The 24,121-nt window shown below is 42.6% G+C and overlaps 1 protein-coding gene across 2 annotated transcripts; it reads right to left on the minus strand.

Moving 5' to 3' along the window:
• Nucleotides 1–381: 381 nt before the first annotated feature.
• LOC124019020 (gastrula zinc finger protein XlCGF57.1-like) lies at nt 382–23,453 on the minus strand. 2 transcript variants are annotated; one of them, XM_046334370.1, is made up of 4 exons: nt 23,166–23,453; nt 22,909–22,945; nt 19,823–20,003; nt 16,923–18,596 (listed from the first exon to the last, which is right to left on the minus strand). In XM_046334370.1, the coding sequence occupies exons 2-4, from the start codon at nt 22,915–22,917 to the stop codon at nt 17,662–17,664; spliced, it is 1,125 nt and encodes a 374-aa protein (XP_046190326.1). In that variant the 5' UTR covers nt 22,918–22,945; nt 23,166–23,453; the 3' UTR covers nt 16,923–17,661. The 2 variants fall into 2 exon arrangements, with proteins under 2 accessions (XP_046190325.1, XP_046190326.1); XM_046334369.1 differs by lacking the exons at nt 16,923–18,596; nt 19,823–20,003 and adding exons at nt 382–1,721; nt 5,362–5,539 and having other exon boundaries at nt 22,909–23,447.
• Between the last annotated feature and the right edge of the window lie 668 nt (nt 23,454–24,121).

The following is a 24,121-nucleotide window of genomic DNA, read 5'->3' on the forward strand; positions in this document are numbered from 1 at the left end:
CTATTGTTGAAACATTATACATAATGAGATTTAATAATAGTATCATGTGTATATGAAAGACGATACAATTATCAACACCCCCCCCCCCCACACAATATTATATTTTCTATGATAACATTTATCCATTTAGATCCAAATGTGTGATATTACATAGACACAGGGGGAGACCTGATGCTTGATCAGACCTGCATATTATGCTCCAGAGGTTACCATGGTGATCAGACTAAGTGAACTGTTTAAGAATGGGAGATGGATATGTTTTCTATAGAGCCTTTAATTTAGGGATCTATAACCACTGTCGGGTATAGGATGGAGATGAAATATGGCACGTTTTTGATTTCTGGTGTTTTTTTATTTGCCCTAAAAGAGAAAAACTCTTTCCACATAGACAGACATAGGGTTTCTCTCTAGTGTGTGTTCGCTGGTGTGAATTCAGGGTCCCTGACTCAGCAAAGCTCTTTCCACACTGATCACAGCTATAAGGCTTCTCTCCAGTGTGTGTTCGCTGGTGTGAATTCAGGGTGGAAGCTCGAGCAAAGCTCTTCCACACTGATCACAGCTATAAGGCTTCTCTCCTGTGTGTGTTCGCTGGTGTATAGTTAGTTTATCTGATAGAGCAAAGCTCTTCCCACACTGATCACAGCTATAAGGCTTCTCTCCAGTGTGTATGCGCTGGTGTTTATTCAAGGTGGAAACCACAGCAAAGCTCTTTCCACACAGATTACAGCTATAAGGCTTCTCTCCAGTGTGTGTTCGCTGGTGTATAATCAGGTTGTTAGCTACAGCAAAGCTCTTTCCACACTGATGACAGCTATAAGGCTTCTCTCCTGTGTGTACACTCTGGTGTATGGTTAGGGATCCTGCACTCGCAAAGTTTTTCCCACAATCAAGGCAGGGGTAAGGTTTCTCCCCTGTATGAATTCTCAGATGATATTTGAATGTGTAATATGTAGCAAACCCCTTCCCACATTGATCACAGCTATAAGGCTTTTCTTCGGTGTGTGTTACCTGGTGTCTAGTTAGGTTGGAAGCTTGAGCAAAACTCTTCCCACATTGATCACAGCTGTAAGGCTTCTCTTCTGTGTGTGTCACCTGGTGTCTAGTTAGGTTGGAAGTGTAAGCAAACCTCTTCCCACACTGATCACAGCTATAAGGCTTCTCTCCAGTGTGTGTTACCTGGTGTGCTGTCAGGTTGCCTGAGTGATTGAAGCTCTTCCCACACTGATCACAGCTGTAAGGCTTCTCTCCAGTATGTGTTAGCTGGTGTGCTGTCAGATTGCCTGCCTGATTAAAGCTCTTTCCACACTGAACACAGCTATAAGGCTTCTCTCCAGTGTGTATTACCAGGTGTGTAGTCAGCTGTCCAGACCGAGCAAAGCTCTTCCCACACTGATCACAGCTATAAGGCTTCTCTCCAGTGTGTGTTGCCTGGTGTGTTGTCAGGTTGCCTGACTGATTGAAGCTCTTTCCACACTGATAACAGTGATAAGGCTTCTCTCCGGTGTGAATACGCAGGTGAATTATGAAGGACCTCCGTGTAGTGAAACTCTTCCCACAGTCAGAGCAGCTGTGGTGAGATTTCTTCCCTGTACGTCTGTGCTGGTGTTTGAGGTGTTCTGATTGGGAGAGACTCTTCTCTGCCTCGTCAGCAACATGTTGTTGTTGAAGCTCCCCAGATGATAAGTCCCTCCCACTGAGAGAGCGACGGTTAGGAGAGTCCCCTGTGAAACAGACATTGAATAACTCGGTTTTGGAAATATAGGTCCATAAACAAACATCAACAATATATCATTATACACTCAGTGGACAGTTTATTAGGTACACTCCCCAGTTCATGAAAATAGGTCACTCCTACAGACAGTGAGTAACGTGGCTATGGCTTGCTATATAAAGCAGACAGACAGGCAGAGGCATTAAGTTCCTGTTTGATTGAACATCAGAATGGGAAAAACAAGTGACCTAAGCGACTAAGCGAGGTATGATCGCCGGTGCCAGGCACGCCGGATCCAGAATCTCAGAAACAGCCGCCCTCCTGGACTTTTCACACACGACAGTGTCCAGAGTTTACCAAGAATGGTGCATCAAAAAAGCAAATATCCAGTCAGCAGCAGTCCTGTTGGTGAAAACAGCTCATTGACCAAAGAGGTCGCAGGAGAATGGCAAGAATCGTGCAAGCTGACAGGCGGGCCACAAACAGACAAATAACTGCATAGTGTTTCTGAACATTGTTGCTGACCAAACCCATTAGAGCAGGGGTGTCAAAGTCAAATGGACGGAGGGCCAAATAAAAAATTTAGCTACAAGCCGAGGGCCGGACTGTTCGAATGTTCATTGAAAATTTTTTAAATGACGCATATAGTCTAGTGAACCTAATTGAACCTACTGAAAACCTAACAAATATATTCCAATATGATCAGATAAATAAAGCAATATTTTCTTATGGCTCTGTCAGTAATCTTTAATTTTCAACAGACACAAAAGACAAATTTCCTTTATATAAAAATCCCCATAACATGAACATTAAATGAAAGAAACCGGTATTCAAGGCACCATCAGTAGCCTATATTTTCTATTTTAGCAAAAGTGGGCTAAATTTACTTCAAAGAAAAAAACAATAGCAATTTTCTATCATCCACTCAACTGAAATATTTTTAAAATATAATTGGATTGAAATACAATAAAATAAAGTGCAAAAATCTATTAATCAAAAACAACACTTTGTTTAAGGAGAAGTAACATACAGTGAAAACAAATATTAAACTTTAACTTTTAAACTTGAACTGAGTAAAAACTCTAAATATGTGATTGCACAGTAATGTTCACTTGTTTGAGGTTGAGGGTGATACTTGGTGGTGTCCCATCTTTTCCACAAGTTCATCAATGTTCGGGGTAAGGCTCTGAGCTGAGGAAATCCTCAGAATTGAGTGGAGGTGTTCAGCAGTAAGTCGACTTCTGTGTGATGTTTTGTTCAAGTTCATCAAAGAAAACAGTTGTTCACACAGGTATGTGCTGCCAAACATAGACAACGTTTGAGCAGCCTGGATGCGCAGCTGGGGCATTGTGTCGGGGAGGAAACGGGCGAACTCCGCAGCACCCACTGCCGCATATTTTGCCCTCAGTGCATCATTGCATTGGAGGTCAATCAACTCCATTTGGAGGTTTGGTGGTGAGCTTTCCACGTCAACAGCAAATGGGTTACCGAGCAGTTCCAACCTGCTTTTTTGTGCTTCAAAGTCAGCAAATCGGCGTCGAAAGTCAGCGGCAAGCATACCTATTTTATCAGCCAACTGTGCGCTCGGGAACGCACTGGTAGAGAGCTTCTCTTTCATGGTCTGGCAGCTGGGAAAGTGGCTCAAATTTTCTTTCCGCATCTGCATCTCCCACAGAGTCCGTTTGGTTTTAAATGCCTTCACTGTACTGTACATATCAGAGATGACACGATCCCGACCCTGCAGCTGCAAGTTCATTGCATTCAGATGACTCGTAATGTCACACAGAAAAGCCATTTCACACAGAAACATTTAGTCTCGGAGTTGTGTTGTGTCTTTCCCTTTGCTGTCCAAGAACAGACAAATCTCCTCACGAAGCTCGAAACATCTTTGAAGCACCTTTCCCTGGCTTAGCCATCGCACCTCTGTGTGATAAGGCAAATCACCATGCTCCGTTTCTAACTCCGTCAGAAATGCCTTGAACTGGCGGTGATTCAAACCTTTGGCTCTGATAAAGTTAACTGTGCGCGTGATGATGCTCATTACATGCTCCATTTTCAAGGCTTTACCGCACAACGCTTCCTGGTGTATGATACAATGATAAGCTGTCAGCTCACCTGTCGCGTTTTCCTCTTGCATCTTTTCCCGTATCTTCCCCACCAGTCCGCTCCTGTGTCCACACATCGCAGGTGCTCCGTCGGTTGTCAAACCCACGAGTTTTTCCCAAGGCAGCTCCATCTCATTTACACATCTTGACACCTCTTCATACAAATCATGCCCCGTAGTTGTGCCATGCATAGGACGTAAAGCCAAAAACTCCTCTGTCACGCTTAGGCTGGAGTCCACTCCGCGGATGAAAATTGACAACTGGGCAATGTCAGAAATGTCGGTGCTCTCATCCACAGCCAAGGAATATGCAATGAAATCTTTTCCCTTTTTCACAAGCTGCTCTTTTAGATTGATGGACAACTGGTCTACTCTCTCGGCAATGGTGTTTCTGCTCAGACTCACATTTAAAAAGAGTTGCCTTTTTTCTGGGCAAACTTCGTCACAAACTTTAATCATGCAGTTTTTGATGAAATCCCCTCCGTAAATGGCCGGGCTGATTTAGCGATCTCTTCTGCCAAAATAAAACTGGCCTTGACAGCAGCCTGGCCTTGTGATTTGGCTTTTTTGAACAGAGCCTGTCGAGATTTGAGGCCTCGTTTTAATTCCTCTGCCTTTTGTAGCCTTTGTTCCATGTCCATATTCTTGTTTTTGTCCGCGTGTTTCGTTTCATAATGTCGTCTCAGATTATACTCTTTCAGTACCGCCACACTTTCTCCACACAGAAGACACACAGGTTTTCCAGCTACCTCCGTGAACAAATACTCCGACTCCCACCTTGTTTGAAACCCCCGGTTCTCAGTGTCCACCTTCCGTTTTGCCATTTTTGATGGGTATCTGAAAGTTAATTTTACTGTGATGCTGACAACTGCTGTGCCAATAAATATTGAAATGAAGCAGCCTACAGCTCGGTGCGTCACCGTTGCATTGTGGGAAATGTAGTATTGGTGCGTGTAAAAGATCTGCGGGCTGCCGGCTTGCTGCGGTCTGCGGGCCGGTTCTAATAATAAATCAAGATCATCCCAGGGGCCGTAAAAAACCTTCTCGCGGGCCGGATGTGGCCCGCGGGCCTTGACTCTGACATATGTGCATTAGAGTATCTTTGGGATGAGATGGAACGGGCTGTTGGCAGCATGAATGAGCAGCCGTCTGCAGCAACTGCGTGTTGCCATTGCGTCAGCATGAACCAACATCCCTGTGGTACGTTTCCGACACCTTGTAGAATCCACACTCCGGAGAATTCACTGTTTTTAAACTTCTGTATGTGTAATGTTTACTGTTAATTTTTGTTGTTTTTCACTTTATATATTCACTTTGTATGTTGTCTACCTCACTTGCTTTGTCAATGTTAACACATGTTTCCCATGCCAATAAAGCCCTTGAATTGAATTGAATTCAGGCTGTTTTGGAGGCAAAGGCTGGCCCGATCCGGTACTAGATTGGTGTACCTAATAAACTGGCCAATTAGTATATATTGTTTATCAATGAATTAACAGAAGTTGCAGAAGCAGATTGTGGTCTCATCCACACACCCCATTGTTCTTACTTGATGAAATCAGATCTCCATCCTCGTGTCCTTCTCTCACAGTTCCACTCTGCCCTGGTGTTTTCCTGCAGTCGACCAGCCTCACAGACACCCTCTTCAGACCCAGCAGTAAGGAGCTACCAGGAGAGTTGTGACCAGGGGACTCTGGCAGGTTGGAGGGGGCCGGACTAGCTCTGTCCTGATGAACACAGAAAGTATTGTACAAAAATGTGATGACTTCAGTCTAAATCTCTGATTGATGCTGCATCCTTATAATACCCCATTTCTCCTGAAGTGTGCAATCGTTCACTACTTTCCATAAACGTACATATTTTTTCAAATCACCCAAGTATTTTAGCAGTGCATTGTACACCACACCATAATTTCTAATGGTAGCACAGTGACTCACTTTGCCCTACTGTATAGAAGTCCACTGGCTGAAGAAGAGTGGTGTCGTATTTACAGTCAAATCCATGAATTATTTGGTTTTAACTTCCAACCTAAATTAAATTGATGTCAATTTATACCGTTTTTTTTTCAAACTGTACGTAAACTCGATACTATCCAATTTTGGTTTCGTGGTTCAGTTTTTAGCAGTTTCATTAAATTATAGATAAATGTATAGTTTACAAATGACAGGAAAATCTTTTCAAAAGTAATTTATTGAAAATGGCCTAAGAATTTTTAAACAGATTTGTGCTTAGAGTTGTGAAAATGGACCACATCCTTGTGAAAATTCCACCAAAGAGAGAAAAAAACGTCATTGGATTGGTGGAGTCATGTGATAGTGGGAGAATCCACCATATGTTTTATAACAGCCATTTCCTTTCAAATCAGTGAAGGAAAGTGAACAAGTGCACAGTTAGGGAGGAAGGAAAGACAATTAGGGATTCCTTAACATATTATCTAGGCAGAAGTAGAGCAAGCATGAGGGCCAAGGGTGCAACACTAGAACCGCGATTTGCCACATCATTCAACAGAGTTCTGGCACACCATTGAGCGCTGCTGAAAAGCAGAGGCGCTACCGTGCCAGACGTGATGCTGATTAATCTGTTTGGGTGAGGGGGCAGCATTTTCACGTTCGGATGAAAAGCGTTCCCAGTGTAAACGTCCTGCTACTCAGGCCCAGATGCTAATATATGCATAATATTAGTAATGTTGGACAGAAAACACTGAAGTTTATAAAACTGTTTGAATGATGTCTGTGAGTATAACAGAACTCATATGGTAGGCGAAAACCTGAGAAAAATCCAACCAGGAAGTGGGAAATCTGAGGTTTGTAGTTTTTCAACTCATTGCCTATTGAATATACAGTGTCTATGGGGTAATATTGCACTTCCTAAGGCTTCCACTAGATGTCAACAGTCTTTAGAACCTTGTTTGAGGCTTCTACTGTGAAGTGGGGGAGAATAAGAGCTGATTGAGTCAGGTGTCTGCCAGAGTGGCATGAGCTGATCACGCTCACTCACGTGAGAGCGACCTGCTTCCAATGCAATTCTAAAGACAAAGGAGTTTTCTAGTTGGAACATTATTGAAAATGTATGTTAAAAACATCCTAAAGATTGATTCTATACATCGTTTGACATGTTTCTACGGACTGTAACGGACATTTTTGACTTTGTCTGGACCTAGTGATCGCGCGTCATGGATTTGTGAACTCAAGGCGCGAACAACAAGGAGGTATTTGGACATAAATGGACTTTATCGAACATTTGTGGAACTGGGATTCCTGGGAGTGCATTCTGATGAAGACCATCAAAGGTAAGTGAATATTTATAATGCTATTTCTGACTTCTCTTGACTACACAACATGGCGGGTATCTGTTTGGCTTGTTTTGGTCTCTGAGCGCCATACTGTGATAATTGCATGGTTTACTTTTTCCGTAAAGCTTTTTTGAAATCTGACAAAGCGGTTGCATTAAGGAGAAGTATATCTATAATTCTGTGCATAATACTTGTATCTTTTATCAAAGTTTATTATGAGAATTTCTGCAAATTGATGTGGCTCTGTGCAAATTCACAGGATGCTTTGGAGGCAAAGCCAAATGTAAACTGAGGTTTTTGGATATAAATATGAACTTGATCGACCAAAACATACATGTATTGTTACATTAGTGTAAGCACAGATCATAAGGATATATTTACGATTTACAATGGGCGTGAGGTGTCATGAAACCCCCCACCTCCATACCTCTCGATCTCTCCCCCTCTGGTGGGGTGTGAGAGATGTCTCTGCAGGATTGTGGTCCACAGTAACCTGACCCGAACAGGCCAGTCATGACAATACTTATGTTAAGCCCTGATATGGCTATGCCATATGGCTGTTGGCTACACTAGTTCATTTAGCAGGCAAGATTTGCTTAGAATTCCGTGGCATTATTTTATAGTATGAAGAAAACAATTGAACTTAGCTGTATAAAATAGAAAGGATATTTTCTTCAAGCGATTTGAAGGAGTGTGAACACATGCGGCCATTCTGTGTTGAGAGGTGAACAAAGAAAACAGGTACTTGCATACGCTTAAGTAAAGAAAAGGAACTATCTGCACAATGAACAGTGAAATAGGCATCACTTTGACTTGACAGGTATAATATGTAATAATTAAGGGTAACACTTTATAATAACCATCCTTAGTAAGTCATTTATATCTATTAATTACTGGGTAACGACCCTCAAATAAGTTGCTACTGTGAAATCAATAATGAAAGTATCTATATGGTTACAGTTAACGGCTGGCGCTGTCTATTTTGCTGCAGGTGAAATGGTTAAGTAACAATATATTTACATGTTTCTTTTAGGCAACATGACTTTGGGAGAAGAAAAGGAGTGCTGTCAAAGCTAAATTAAACAGGGAGCTGCAGAAACTACAAGATCAGTTGAGGAAAGTCGAACAGCGAGCAGAGAAATACAGAAAGCGGCTCCAACGATCGAAAAAGGACCACCCATCTCCAAGATCCAAAGTCAACAAGTTGGTTCGGCAAATCTCAGGCACATCCCTAAGGAGAACCCTGTTTCATACAGCAGTAGCTGAGGAAGTACATAACAAGTACACACATTCAAAGAGAGAGAGTGACAGACAAGTCATTGCAGGAATAGTCACCAGCAAAATCCTGAAGTACAGGTTGCAGAGATTGGCAGAGGAGGTTGTGGATACAACTGGTAAATTAAAATGTCTACAGGTACCAGAGGAAGAAGCACAAGGGGATTGCTGCCACGCTGAGCTCAACGGTGAGATGATTATTTTTATGTGACGATGTCAGCAGGATCACAACAGGAAAAAAAGAAAAAAGGTGACAAAAAAAAGAAAATGCAGAAAAGATAGTGGATTCAATGAAGACCCTCCATTTGAAGTTCCTAGATGAGCAAACCAACCTCCGTCTATCATACTCACTGTTCTGCACACTTCCCCTCCTACTGGGTTGTGCTTCCAACATCGGCAGATCGAGACACATGCATGTGCAAACAACATGAGGCTTTATTTAACCTAAAAGCTTCACCAGATGCACATCATCTACACATCCAATGTGGAGAGCCTGACACATGCCATCACAAGCAAGCTATGTATGTATGTATGTATGTATGTATGTATGTATGTATGTATGTATGTATGTATGTATGTATGTATGTATGTATGTATGTATGTATGTATGTATGTATGTATGTATGTATGTATGTATGTGTATGTATGTATGTAAAAAGGAGAAAGGAAGAAAGAGCAGTAAGATGAGTGAAGAAAAGAGGAGAAAGATTGGAGGAAGGAAAAGAGTAATAAGAGCAGACAGAGGAGGTACAATGGCTCTCCCCAAGAAACGTAATGAATGATATATGGACAGCAGCAAGAAATAGGTTCACTGTTCCTACCATCAAGGCCGTGCTTATTGTGAAGACAAACTTCAACCTTCCCTGCCAGGAGTTCATGGAGAAGCAGGCCAAAGACAGAGAAATGCTTTAAGAAGATACATTCTTCTGAGAAATATACAGATTAGGTTGGTATAAACTATATTATGTAGTTACCAATCACGTCATTGTCTTATTTCTTTATTGTGTTGTTAAGTATTTCACATATACTATTGCCTGTTTTTTCCCCCAATTTTGCTCATGTTCACTTATGCTCTTATTCTACCCAGACCAGCAGGACCACTGAATGGCTGTTCAGATTGGACAGTTCAGTCTCGTCTGTAGTGTGTCTGTAGTATAGTTGTTTTCTCTATCACAGTGTGCCTGTTAGACTAAATACATGAAGCCTTAAGTGTCCCCCTTTTTTTATGTCAGATAATAACATTGAATATTTTAATGATATATTGACCGCCGAACTGGAAATGTCCCCGGTTTTCATTTCAGAAATCTGGTCTCCTTATTGTAAGTAACGTTAAGCATTTCACTGTAAAGTCTACAACCGTTGTATTCCCGCATGTGACAGAAAATTTGATTTGATAGGCCCGACTGTGGACCACATTAGGATCTTGATATGCTAAATAAGGACAATCTGATAGATATTTGCGTTGAGAACATGCTCAGTAATTTGACTAACATTAACTCCATATCATTATTCGACACGAGCTATCATTGTTGTTTTACTTCCGCATAAAGACGCGGGAAAACACAAGCTAACAGCACCTTAACTGGTAGCCTAGCAACAATAATCACCTATTTTCAACTGTCCTTTTTTTATTATTTGGGCACCAAAAATGTGTGTAAACGGTGTGTGTGGTCAAACTGGAGAAAAAGTGAGAAGGTGTTCAGAAAATACCTCAAAGGAGGGTAACTGGTGGCTTCAAAGCCTCTCAATGGTCAATATAAAGCATCAACAATCCAGGGTTTATATACATAATTGGTGTTAGGCGATTCCTAATTATTTCTCCCTGGTTCTGACTTGACCTGCTTGTTTCGCATTGCCTTGTTTCATCCATCTGTGTGCGATGAGCTAGTAGGCTACTTGGCTGAAATTACCACCGTGGTTTCTTTTCTCCTGCTGTTCAAATCAAACTCATGGTTATTGAAAAGTTCAAAGATGAAGACCTAGACATGTTATACACCACAGTAGGCATACTGTTAATACAAGTCAAACAAACTTACCCGATCCATCGTGGAAGCTACTGTATTCGTTCTTCAACGTTTCAAATAACAAACAAGACAGTAAATGGTGTACACTGCAGTTAATTTCCTTGTCGTAGCGTTCACAACAAATAAAAGCTAGATCACACCTAATTAATGATCAAAACTCGATTTCAAATTGGGACAAATAAACGTCTCATGTAGACTAATTTTACATCCGAAAAGATCCAGCAAAAGCCTGTGGCTCTTTATTTGGTTTGAAAACTAGTTAGAGGATGGTAACAAAGTACTTCCTGTTGATGCTTTTCAGCTTCTTCTGTGGTGTTTAAAAGGTGCCGCCACCTACTGTATATAGTCATCAACACCTCTCTTCAAGTGGGTGAAGCGGTTTTGGGAGTGTAATTTATTGCTAGAAAATAACTGTTTGTATTGTCTCAAATATATAGTATGTTAAATTAATGTCAAAAATTGTAGGTTGTTTTTGCTATAATCAATATATCATTAATCTATTTGAATTTTTAATTATTTTATCAGATTTTTGGTGTCATCCTCAATGATTGCAACTGCATTATGTCCACGTGTGGTTGTATTATTTTAACATTTGCAAATAAAATCGAATTAAAATCACAACAATTCTAAGGTATTTATAGAAACAACTTGCTGTCTATGGCTGGCTTCGGTTTGCTGTAAAGTGGCAGGCCGAATTTGAGATTAGTGAAATCCCTTGCTATTGTCTTTCAAATTAGACCATGGCTAGGTGGCTCGAGTTGGGCTTCCTCTCTGACAGCGTTCTCTTCCAGAGTCCAGATATTGTTATTGGCTGAGGCCCAGTAAGAGTAGCCTCGTAAATAACAGACTGATTACCACTACGCTATCCATGCAGTGAACCAGTAAAGCCCGTGACGATTTCAGCATGTAAATCTTGGTGGGGCAAACCCCAAACATTTTTGGGGATGCATGTCAGCAAAGCAACAACAGAACACTAAACAATACATTAATTGCACTGTAACAGTGACAAACGTTGCCCACAAAGTATTAGCACCATGGAGTGAATCCTTACCCTTAATATTAACAGCGCCTTGTCTGGCAGCCTAACAGTTCATTCAGCCTCATTTACTGCCTTTAAAAAAAACATAGCTGATATGGCTGACTTGCTTAAACAAATGTGGTTTCTACTGACAATTGAGATGTACAAACTATGACACAAGGGAACGATGAGCAGATGAGGCAATCCGTAATTTCAATTGACAATGAACAACGTAGTAGTAATCAATATAAAGTAACAGTCAATATAACTATTTGTATTTATTTATTTGTAATAATAACAATTACAACAATACTGAATGAACACTTATTTTAACGTAATATAATACATCAATAAAATCAATTTAGCCTCAAATACATTTACATTTAAGTCATTTAGCAGACGCTCTTATCCAGAGCGACTTACAAATTGGTGCATTCACCTTATGACATCCAGTGGAACAGCCACTTTACAATAGTGCATCTAAATATTTTAAGGGGAGGGGGGGTGAGAAGGATTACTTTATCCTATCCTAGGTATTCCTTAAAGAGGTGGGGTTTCAGGTGTCTCCGGAAGGTGGTGATTGACTCCGCTGTCCTGGCGTCGTGAGGGAGTTTGTTCCACCATTGGGGGGCCAGAGCAGCGAACAGTTTTGACTGGGCTGAGCGGGAACTGTACTTCCTCAGTGGTAGGGAGGCGAGCAGGCCAGAGGTGGATGAACGCAGTGCCCTTGTTTGGGTGTAGGGCCTGATCAGAGCCTGGAGGTACTGAGGTGCCGTTCCCCTCACAGCTCCGTAGGCAAGCACCATGGTCTTGTAGCGGATGCGAGCTTCAACTGGAAGCCAGTGGAGAGAGCGGAGGAGCGGGGTGACGTGAGAGAACTTGGGAAGGTTGAACACCAGACGGGCTGCGGCGTTCTGGATGAGTTGTAGGGGTTTAATGGCACAGGCAGGGAGCCCAGCCAACAGCGAGTTGCAGTAATCCAGACGGGAGATGACATAAATAATGAAACATGTTCAATTTGGTTTAAATAATTCAAAAACAAAGTTTTGGAGAAGAAAGTAAAAGTGCAATCTGTGCCATGTAAGAAAGCTTACGTTTAAGTTCCTTGCTCAGAACATATGAAAGCTGGTGGTTCCTTTTAACATGAGTCTTCAATATTCCCAGGTAAGAAGTTTTAGGTTGTAGTTATTATATGAATTACAGGACTATTTCCCTCTATACCATTTGTATTTCATTAACCTTTGACTATTGGATGTTCTTATAGACACTTTAGTATTGCCAGGGTAACAGTATAGCTTCCGTCCCTCTCATTGCTCCTCCCTGGGCTCGAACCAGAAACACAACGACAACAGCCACACTCGATGCAGCGTTACCCATGCAGAGCAAGGGAAACAACCACTCCAAGTCTCAGAGCGAGTGACGTTTGAAGCGCTATTAGCGCGCGCTAAATAGCTAGCCATTTCACTTCAGTTACACCAGCCTCATGTCGGGAGTTGACAGGCTTGAAGTCAAACAGCGCAAAGCCTGACGCACAATGAAGAGCTGCTAGCAACTTGCCTTGGATTACTGAATTCGCGTAACAGGCAGTTAGTCTCCTTGTGGAGTGCAATGAGAGGCAGGTCGTTATTGCGTTGGACTAGGTAACTAAGGTTGCAAGATTGAATCCCCCGAGCTGACAAGGTGCCAATCTGTCGTTCTGCCCCTGAACGAGGCAGTTATCCCACCGTTCCTAGGCCATCATTGAAAATAAGAATGTGTTCTTAACTGACTTGTCTAGTTAAATAAAGATAAAATAAAGGTGTAAAAAAAAATCAAAGAAATTGGCAAAATCAGTGTCCGATTGTTATGAAAACTTGAAAATAGGCCCTAATTAAATCGGTCGACCTCTAATACCAACCATACTATTTGTGAGGTAAATTGAGTTTGCAGTGTGCTTATTAGTCATAGTTAGTATGCCAAAAAGTCCCGGGTTGTCGTACTACATTCACCAAAATATGAGGTATACAAGCAATGGACACCATTTCCGTACTTTTTGGGCGCATAATGAAATTCAGAAAATGGGCTTGGCTTCACAACGTTTTTAGGTTGGAAGAAAATATGCAGTCGAAGGCCGACAAGAGGGGATACAAATTCATTGCTAATTATGACAAAATGTTAAAGAAGATGTGCAACACAGCGTAACTAGAGAACATTACCAACCACAATGTCCTGTATTCTCCGCTGGCTGCCGCACAACCACAGAAAGCATTGAGCTAGGCTTGAAACACCTGCATTTTGGAGCTGCCTTAAGAAAGAAAGAAACGTTTGTATGCAGCTTTATTAACTCAATTATTTATACATTTTTAAAAATAGTTTGCAAACTGATATGAAACATGTATTAATGGCAAAACAACAGCCTATTTTTATACAAATATATCTATTTTCTGCCCACATGCCCTGAATGACGGGTCGCCATTCAGTATTTAAGGCGATGCTTCCTCCACAGAAGTCAGGCATTCGGAAATGGTCTTCTTCGGTGTCATGGCATTTGCATGGTTGTGCATGCTGCCACCTACTCTGCAGTAGTGGGTGTTTCAATCATGTTACATGTTAAATACAAAAAAGAAAGACAATTTCACCACCAACCAAACCGACACCTAATATATATATATATATAGTTGAAGTCGGAAGCTTACATACACTTAGGTTGGAGTCAATAAAACTTGTTTTTTAACCACTCCACAAATTTCTTGTGAACAAACTATAGTTTCGGCAACTCGGTTAGGACGTCCACTTTGTGCATGACAAGTCATTTTTCCAACAATTGTTTACAGACAGATTATTTCACTTATAATTCACTGCATCACAATTTCAGTGGGTCAGAAGTTTACATACACTAAAAGTTCACTGTGCCTTTAAACAGCTTGGAAAATTCCAGAAAATAATGTCATGGCTTTAAAAGCTTCTGATAGGCTAATTGAGATTTGAGTCAATTGGAGGTGTACCTGTGGATGTATTTCAAGACCTACCTTCAAACTCAGTGCCTGTTTGCTTAACATCATGGGAAAATTAAAAGGAATCAGCCAAGACCTCAGAAAATAATATTGTAGCCTCAAATTCTGGTACCATGTTCACCTGTACAAACATTAGTATGCAAGTATAAACACCATGGGACCACGCAGCCATCTTACCACTCAGGAAGGAGACACGTTCTGTCTCCTAGAGATTAACGTACTTTGATGCGAAAAGTGCAAATCAATCCCAGAACAACAGCAAAGGACCTTGTGAAGATGCTGGAGGAAACAGGTACAAAAGTATCTATATCCACAGTAAAATGAGTCCTATATCGACATAACCTGAAAGGCCGCTCAGCAAGGAAGAAGCCACTGCTCCAAAACTGCCATAAAAAAGCCAGACTATGGTTTGCAACTGCACATGTGGACAAAGATTGTACTTTTTGGAGAAATGTCCTCTGGTCTGATGAACCAAAAATAGAACTCTTTGGCCATAATGACCATTGTTATGCTTGGGGGTGGCAGCATCATGTTGTGGGGGTGATTTGCTGCACGAGGTACTGGTGCACTTCACAAAATAGATGGCATCGTGAGGATGGGAAAATTATGTGGATATATTGAAGCAACATTTCAAGACATCAGTCAGGAAGTTAAAGCTTGGTCGCAAATGGGTCTTCCAAATGGACAATGACCCCGAGCATACTTCCAAAGTCGTGGCAAAATGGCTTAAGGACAACAAATTCAAAGTATTTTAGAGGCCATCACAAAGCCCTGACCTCAATCCCATAGAAAATTTGCGGGCAGAACTGAAAAAGCGTGTGCGAGCATGGATGCCTACAAACCTGACTCAGTTACACCAGCTCTGTCAGGAGGAATGGGCTAAAATTCACCCAATTTATTGTGGGAAGCTTGTAGAAGGCTACCCGAAACATTTGACCCAAGTTAAACAATTTAAAGGCAATGCTACCAAATACTAATTTAGAGTATGTAAACTTATGACCCACTGGGAATATTTTTCTGACATTTCACATTCTTAAAATAAAGTGGTGATCCTTATTGACCTAAGACAGGGAATTTTTACTATGATTAAATGTCAGGAATTGTGAAAAACTGAGTTTAAATGCATTTGGCTATGGTGTATGTAAACTTCTGACTTCAACTGCAACACTCAGCAAAAAATGAAAACGGCCCTTATTCAGGACCCTGTCTTTCAAAGATAATTTTTAAAACCCAAATAACTTCACACATCTTCACTGTAAAGGGTTTAAACACTGTTTCCATGCTTTTTCAATGAACCATAAACAATTAATCAACATGCACCTGTGGAGCGGTCGTTAAGACATTTACAGCTTACAGACGGTGGGCAATTATGGTCACAGTTATGAAAACATAGGACACTAATGAGAGGCCTTTCTACTGACTCTAAAAAACACCAAAAGAAAGATGTCCAGGGTCCCTTGCTCACCTGCATGAACGTGCCTTAGGTATGCTGCAAGGAGGCATGAGGACTGCAGATGTGGCCAGGGCAATAAATTGCAATGTCCGTACTGTGAGACACCGAAGACTACAGGGAGACAGGACTGACAGTTGATCGTCCTCGCAGCGGCAGACCACGTGTAACACCTGTACAGGATCGGTACATTTGAACATCACACCTGCCGGACAGGTACAGGATAGCAACAACAACTGCCAGAGTTACACCAGGAACACACAATCCCTCCATCAGTGCTCAGACTGTCCGCAATAGGCTGAGAGAGGCTGGACTAAGGGCTTATAGGCCTGTTGTAAGGCAGGTCCTCACCAGACATGACCGGCAACAACTTCACCTACGGGCACAAACCCACCATCGCTGGACCAGACAGGACTGGCAAAAAGTGCTGTTCACTGACGAATCACGGTTTGGTCTCACGCGTTTATCGTAGAAGTTATGAGCGTTACACCGAGGCCTGTACTCTGGAGCGGGATCGATTTGGATGTGGAGGGTCCGTCATGGTCTGGGGCGTTGTCTTACAGCATCATCAGACTGAGCTTGTTGTCATTGCAGGCAATTTCAACGTTGTGCGTTACAGGGAAGACATCCTCCTCCATCATGTGGTACCCTTCCTGCAGGCTCATCCTGACATGACCCTCCAGCATGACAACGCCACCAGCCATATTGCTCGTTCTGTGTGCGATTTCCTGCAAGACTGGAATGTCAGTGTTCTGCCACGGCCAGCGAAGAGCCCGGATCTCAATCCCATTGAGCACGTCTGGGAGCTGTTGGATCGGAGGGTGAGGGCTAGGGCCATTCCCCACAGAAATGTCAGGGAACTTGCAGGTGCCTTGGTGGAAGAGTGGGGTAACATCTCACAGCAAGAACGGGCAAATCTGGTGCAGTCCATGAGGAGGAGATGCACTGCAGTACTTAATGCAGCTGGTGGCCACACCAGATACGGACTATAAATTTCGATTTTGACCCCCCCCCCTTTGTTCAGGGACACATTATTCCATTTCTGTTAGTCACATGTCTGTGGAACTTGTTCAGTTTATGTCTCTGTTTATCTTACGTTCATACAAATATTTACACATGTTAAGTTTGCTGAAAATAAACGCAGTTGACAGTGTGAGGACGTTTCATTTTTTGCTGAGTTCATATATATTTCCTTCTCAAAACATCTATTAACTCTCCTGCAGTACAATATTGTACAACCAGGTACTTCTCAGCAGCTGCCACCTTCACATTAAAAACCCACTACCCCATTCCACTACTTTGACCCGATCTGCTCCTGCACCACCCCTACAGCCTGGGAGGACGGGACACCACCCTTCAACACACCATGCAACTCTTCTGAAGCCAAATCTCATATAGCCAAATAAGTCTCTGCAACTGCCACCACAGCATCTATTTTCTGTGATTTACGTTCAATTTCTGGGGTACAAGATATTACATTACACATCTAAAAGTTATTACATTAACCGGTGTTACAAGACGATATGCATAGTTCTTGCCTTGACCGATTATCCAATGCATCATTGATTAGTTTTATGAGCACACACACACACACACAGGTTGACTATGACATCTTCTATGATAACATTTATCCATTTAAATCCCATTGTGTGAAATTACAGACACAGGGGAGACCTGATGCTAGATCAGAGCTGCATGTTATGCTCCAGGTTACCATGGTGATCAAACTAAGTCAACTGTTTAACAATGGGAGATGGGATATGCCTGTTCACTAGAAGTTTTTTGTTGATAGTTTATTTAGGGATTTGGAACAGGTGCCGTATAGGATGGAGATGAAATACGGCACGTTTTTGTTTTCTGGTGACTTTTCATTGTCCCTAACTGAGCAAAGCTCTTTCCACAAAGACAAACATAAGGTTTCTCTCCAGTGTGTGTTCGCTGGTGTCTCGTCAGGGAGGAAGCTACGGCAAAGCTCTTCCCACACTGTTCACAGCTATAAGGTTTCTTTCCAGTGTGTATGTGCCGGTGTGAAGTCAGAACGGAAGCTAGAGCAAAGCTCTTCCCACACTGATCACAGCTATAAGGCCTCTCTCCAGTGTGTATCCGCTTGTGTACAGTTAGGTTTCCTGCACTAACAAAGCTTTTCCCACAACAAAGGCAGGGGTAAGGCCTCTCGCCAGTATGAATTATCAAATGCGATTTTAAGGCACTAGATACAGCAAAACCCTTCCCACACTGAAAGCAGCAGTACGGTTTCTCTCCTGTATGGACTCTCAGGTGAGATTTTAAGGCGGTAGATACAGTAAAACTCCTCCCACACTGAGAGCAGCAGTAGGGTTTCTCTCCTGTATGTATTCTCAGATGAGATTTTAAGGTGCCAGATAGAGCAAAACTCTTCCCACACTGTGAGCATCTGTAAGGTTTCTCTCCTGTATGGATTCTTTGGTGTTCTTTAAGACGCCCTGCAGAGATGTGCCTCTTCCCACACTGAGAGCAGAAATACGGTCTCTCGCCGGTGTGAATCCGCTGGTGAATAATGAAGCAACTCCGGCTAGTGAAATTCTTCCCACAATCAGAGCAGCAGTGTTGAGGTTTCTTCCCTATACATCTCTGCTGGTGTTTCTTGAAGTGTTCTGATCTGGAGAGACACTTCTCTGCCTCGTCAGCAACATGTGGTTGAAGGTGAGCAGATAAGCCCCTCCCACCGAGATAACCACGTTTAGGTGTGTCCCCTGTGAAACGAAGACATTGAATAACTAGGTTTATGAAATACGTGTCCATAAACCAATAATTATCATCAATAAATACAGTACACTCAGTGACCAGTTTATTAGGTACACTGTCAGACAGTGGGTCACATGGCTGTGGTTTGCTACCAAAAGCAGGCAGACAGGTAGAGACATTCAGTTACTGTTTGATTAAACGTTAGAATAGGCGAAACGAGTGACAAACAAAAGACAATGTCAGCAGTCCGGTGGGTGAAAACAGGTTAAAGGTTGAAGGTTGAAGAAATGGCAAGAATCGTTCCAGCTGACAGGCGGGCCACAAAAATAACAGCGCAGTACAACAGTGGTGTGCAGAACGGCATCACGGAACGCATAACTAGTCGATCCTCGTCACGGGTGGGCTATAACAGCAGAGGACCGCACCGGGTTACACTCCTATTAACTAAAAATAAGAAACGGCTGCAGAGGGCACGCCATCAACACTGGACAATTATTATATTTTTTATTTATTTTTTATTTATTTTATTTATTTTTATTTTCTTTTTTTATTTTACCTTTATTTAACCAGGCAAGTCAGTTAAGAACTCATTCTTATTTCAATGATGGCCTGGGAACAGTGGGTTAACTGCCTGATCAGGGGCAGAACGATAGATTTGTACTTTGTCAGCTCGGGGGTTTGAACTTGCAACCTTACGGTTACTAGTCCAACACTCTAACCACTAGGCTACCCTGGAAAACATTACCTGGTCCGACAAATCCCGGTTTTTGTTGCGTCATGCTGATGGCAGTCTGGATTTGGTGTGCAAAGCATGAGCCCAAGGACACATTCAGCCTGGCGGTGGTGTACTGGTGTGGGGAATGTCTTCCTGGCACATGTTAGGTACCTTGATACCAACTGAGCAACGATTTAACGCCACAGCCAATCTGAACATTGTTGTAACTTTGGGATGAGATGGAACGGGCTGTTGGCAGCATGAATGTGACGCTGTCCAATCTGCAGCAACTGCGTAATGCCATCGCGTCAGCATGGATCAACATCCCTCTGGAAAAATTCCGGCGCCTTGTAGAATCAATGGCCCGAAGAATTACGGCTGTTCTGGAGAAAAAGGCAGCTCCGATCCGGTACAAGATGGGTGTACCTAATAAACTGGCAAGGAGTGTATATTGTTTATCAATTAACCGAAGTTTCAGAAGCAGAATGTAGTCTAATCCACATAGAACATTGTTCTTACTTGATGAAATCAAATCTCCATTTTCCTCGTGTCCACCTCTCGAAGATCCACTCTGCCCTGGTGTTTTCCTGCAGTCGATCAGCAATGAAGCCACCCTCTTCAGACCCAGCAGTAAGGCGCTACCGGGAGAGTTGCAACCCGGGGACTCTGGCAGGGTGGAGGGGGACGGACCAGCTCTGTCCTGGTGACCACAGGAAGTATTGTACATAGAATTATAATTATTACCCTCCATTTCATGATTTCCAATTGGTAATTAACAGTCTTGTCCCATCGCTGCAGTTCCAGTACGGCCTCAGGAGAGGCGAAGGTCGAGAGCCATGTGTCCTCCCGAAATACAACCCTGCCAAGCCGCGCTGCTTCTTGACACACTGCTCGCTTCACCCGTAAGCCAGCCGCACCAGGGATGGAACCCGGTTCTGTAGCGATGCCTCTAGCACTGCGATGCAGTACCTTAGACCGCTGCCCCACTCAGGAGGCGAGACCAAATATTTCTGATTGATTGGGTCTACTACTTCGACTAAATAAAACATTTTGTTGCTGCACTTACAACATCTCCACTGTCACTACCTACAACATCTCCACTGTCACTACCCACAACAGCCTCCACTCCTTCTGTGCCCCAGTATGTAGTCCCCAGTGTCCCTCTCCCTCCATTACCTGCAGCAGACACAGCCCTGAGCATGCCTCTCTCACACGTGACACCTGCACCACAGCATCTTATAGAGGAGATGATCAGCCTGGTGCGTCAGCATAGGGAGGAGATCCGGGAGCAGCAGTGTGCAATGAACAATGTTGAGGAGGACAACCAGACTCTCAGGATGGAAGCCTGCAGACTTAGAGAGGAGCTGTCCAGTACAGTCAACACTGGCCACATGCAGGACCTGTAGAAGGAGCTACATGAGCCAAGGCAGGTATTTCTCAGCCACCACTATCCACTCTACAAAGAGTTCCACAAACACCTTGGACTAGGACAACAGCTGAATCAGAACATACAAACCAATCCAACCAAACAATGCACCAACCCAGCTGACCCCCTCCATCCCCATCTCATGGCTTGTAATTACTCCCATCAATCAAATGGCAAGCTTATATTAGAGAATCAACTTTTCAAAAATAAAATTCTGTCAAAGTTATGGTGCACCACAACGGACAGAGCTACTGTGGCCCAGCTTGGCTCCCTAAGCCATATCATCATTCATATGTGGACCAATGACCTGCATGCCCAACAGGAGAGGGTGACCACATCACTAAGGGGAGTGACAGAGATGGCCTCCACCATCTCCCCCCTTGCAAAGACAGTAACATCTACCCTGTTCCAGAGGAGAGGTTTCCACCCTGCCACCATTGTTGCCAAGCAACAGAGATGCTGACCAGGTTAGAACTCTGAGATTTGGCTGAAACGAAGTTGGCTTTTGCAGAAATAATACACAAAGGTAGTCAATGGTTCTTAGTGGACAATAAATGTGCACTTGAAAGTGATACATTATACATTTGATAAACTGTTGCACCTACAAATGTTGTCAAACATTTTAAGTCCAATGGTCACTTTATGGAAGCAATAGTGCTGTTTTATTTGCAAGACTTTTAGCGAAGTAGGTGCAGAAAATACAGAACACTCACGACAGGAATATAATGGAATCTAAAACAATAAAATAAACATTTGGGGAGGGGGACATTGTAGTGAGACGAGCATCTCAGTTACTTCTCAAAAAGAGTAATCATTTGAAAAGGGGCTATTAACTAGCTGGCTGGGGCACCGTTGCCCATGAATAGAGGTTTACAAGGCTAGTGTGCCAGCACCTTAGCCAGGTCACAGAGGACAGAAAAAAAACTAAAAGCATGTACTTATTGACAGAGGATGATGGCATTTGCATTTCTCCACCAGTTGGGTGAGTCAACATGTTTTTTTTCTACTTGCACATGAATAGATGCATCATATTAAGCTTAGGTTGTTCGGACTAAATCGTGTTTTGGCAGGGGCGCATCTTTGGTTTCAGAAGTGGGTGGACATAATGATTACATAATGATCCTAAAGCACACAGTCTCCTCATTTAGTATCACAGTACAATGATACAACTCAGGGGGGACAAAATGTCAATTTCAGAACGTGGTGGGGACATGTTCACTCCATCCCCAGTGAAAATTGCACCCCTGGTTTTTGGTATATTTTAGTTGTCACTGTAGTAGACTAAGCATAGCAGATTAGAGGATGTTGAAGTTGAAATGGTGTTTGAATATTGGAGGCAGCGCCTGTTTCCTTTTCGACCTGCGGTAACTCTAAATCAATAGTTGTTTAGTATTCTGAAAACGTTGGAAAATGTCATTTGCTTGACCATTCTGTAGGTCGTGTAACTGTTTGTTGTTACATGTGTAACAGTATAGCTTTAGTCCGTCCCCTCACGCATACCCAGACTCGAACCAGGGACCCTCTGCACACAAACAGTCACCCACGACTGTTGTCTGTGTTCCCACCGCTCCACAAAAGCCGCGGCCCTAGCAGAGCAAGGGGAACCACTACTTCAAGGTCTCAAAGCGAGCGACTTCACCGATTTAAATGCTATTTGCCCGCACCCCGCTAACTAGCTAGCCGTTTTCACATCCAACATGTTTTGTGAACTCAACTGGACTGATGTTCCTCTCCGGTTTTATGATTGAACAAAAGGTGTATTTGAATTTATTCAGCCACCTTCTTGTCTCGGTTGTGTCAAGGCATATGAACTAACAGGTTGTTATAGAGCAAACAAAGCAATTATCACAACACATAGGTTGTAATATGGCTGTTTTTCTGCCTTGGCTTCCCGGTGACCCCGGTGCTGCAAGTTGTAGCCTTGCCCTCATTATTTCTCCATGGTTCTGACTTTACCTGCTTGTTGCGCATTGCCTTGAATCAATCTGTGTGTTTTAGGCTAGTAGGCTACTTTGCTGAAGGACAAAATATCCCAAATGTTTATTACCACCATTGTTTATTTTGTCCAGTTGTTAAAATGGAGCGAAGATATATGGAAGATCAACTATTGTTAAAACTAGGCCTCGACATGTTATACACCACAGTAGGCATACTGTTAATAAAAGTAAACCAAACTTACCCGATTCATCGTGGAAGCTATTCTTTCTTCAGCGTTTCTTCAAATATAAAAACGTGAGAGTTAATCTGTAGCTAGTTTACACTACAGTTACTTTGTTTGTCACAGCTAGACCAAAGCAATCAAACGTCCTTTTAAATATCAAAACTCGATTAAACTAAAGTAATCTTACTTCAGAAAGACCCTCGATAAGATTGTAATCTATTAAAGTCAATAAAACGTCCAACACCCTATTCACCCAAAATACTGTTGTCGTCTACCTCTAACCCAGAGTCTGTTGGAACAACGTCCTCTTCCGAGATTCCAGGTAGTTTTAATTGTCTGAGGCCCAGTAAGTGTAGCGTACAAAAATACCAGACAAATTACAAGCTATACGTGCTGCGAACCATGCAGCATTTACAGCAATGCAACCTCCGAAGTAGTCAATGTGTTACAAGCATTTCGCTACACCCGCTATAACATCTGCTAAACACAAGTATGTGACCAATAAAATTGGATTGATTTATAATTCTTCCGCTTTACAGACCAGATCCAGAGATGTTGAGAAGGAAGTGGTCTTCTTCTTCGTTAGTGTTATGGCGGTCCGCAAACTATTATTGGTGCATGCTGCCACTTAGTGTATTGGCTGTGCATCAGACTACTATTCTGTAGTAATAACTCACTACACTTTGTGAAAAACAAAGTAACCCTACACCCATTAAAACATCATTATTCCACTACTTTGGCCCTCTGATTCAACACCAGGCCAGCAGACTGGGAGGACAGGATATTATCCTTCAAAACACCTTGTAACTCTGCAGTAAAATATTGTACACCCAAGTTCTCTGCAGCCACCACAACATCTATCCACTGTGTTTTACATTCTATTCCTGTGGTACAGTTGATGTTATTCCTATCATTCTCTATTGACCTCCGCCTAATCACAGGGATCCTCTCAGGATCCTTCACCTTGGACCCATCTTCCTCTACTACTCTCTTCACTGCCTCAGCATACAACACCTTCTGCACTACTGTGATCCTGGTAACCTCAACCTGTCTTTCTCTCACCGGACACATCTGATCTCCAGCACCATGTGTACCCCTACAGTTTATACACACAACTTTTTACATCAATACTACACATTCCTTTCTCTCAGGTCCTCCTGCACACTTCTCACATCTAGGAATGTCCCTGATACACACTGCTGGAAGGAAGTAGTCAAGGAAGGGAATTTGT

This window comes from Oncorhynchus gorbuscha, unplaced genomic scaffold (genome assembly GCF_021184085.1).
Source record: "Oncorhynchus gorbuscha isolate QuinsamMale2020 ecotype Even-year unplaced genomic scaffold, OgorEven_v1.0 Un_scaffold_601, whole genome shotgun sequence".
Lineage (NCBI taxonomy): Eukaryota > Metazoa > Chordata > Actinopteri > Salmoniformes > Salmonidae > Oncorhynchus > Oncorhynchus gorbuscha.

What these genes read in the sequence shown, in the direction of transcription:
- LOC124019020 (XM_046334369.1), bottom strand. An exon ending in TGGAGATCTGATTTCATCAA is followed by an intron (nt 1,722 to 5,361) that starts GTAAGAACAATG and finishes TCTGTTTCACAG; the next exon opens with GGGACTCTCCTAACCGTCGC.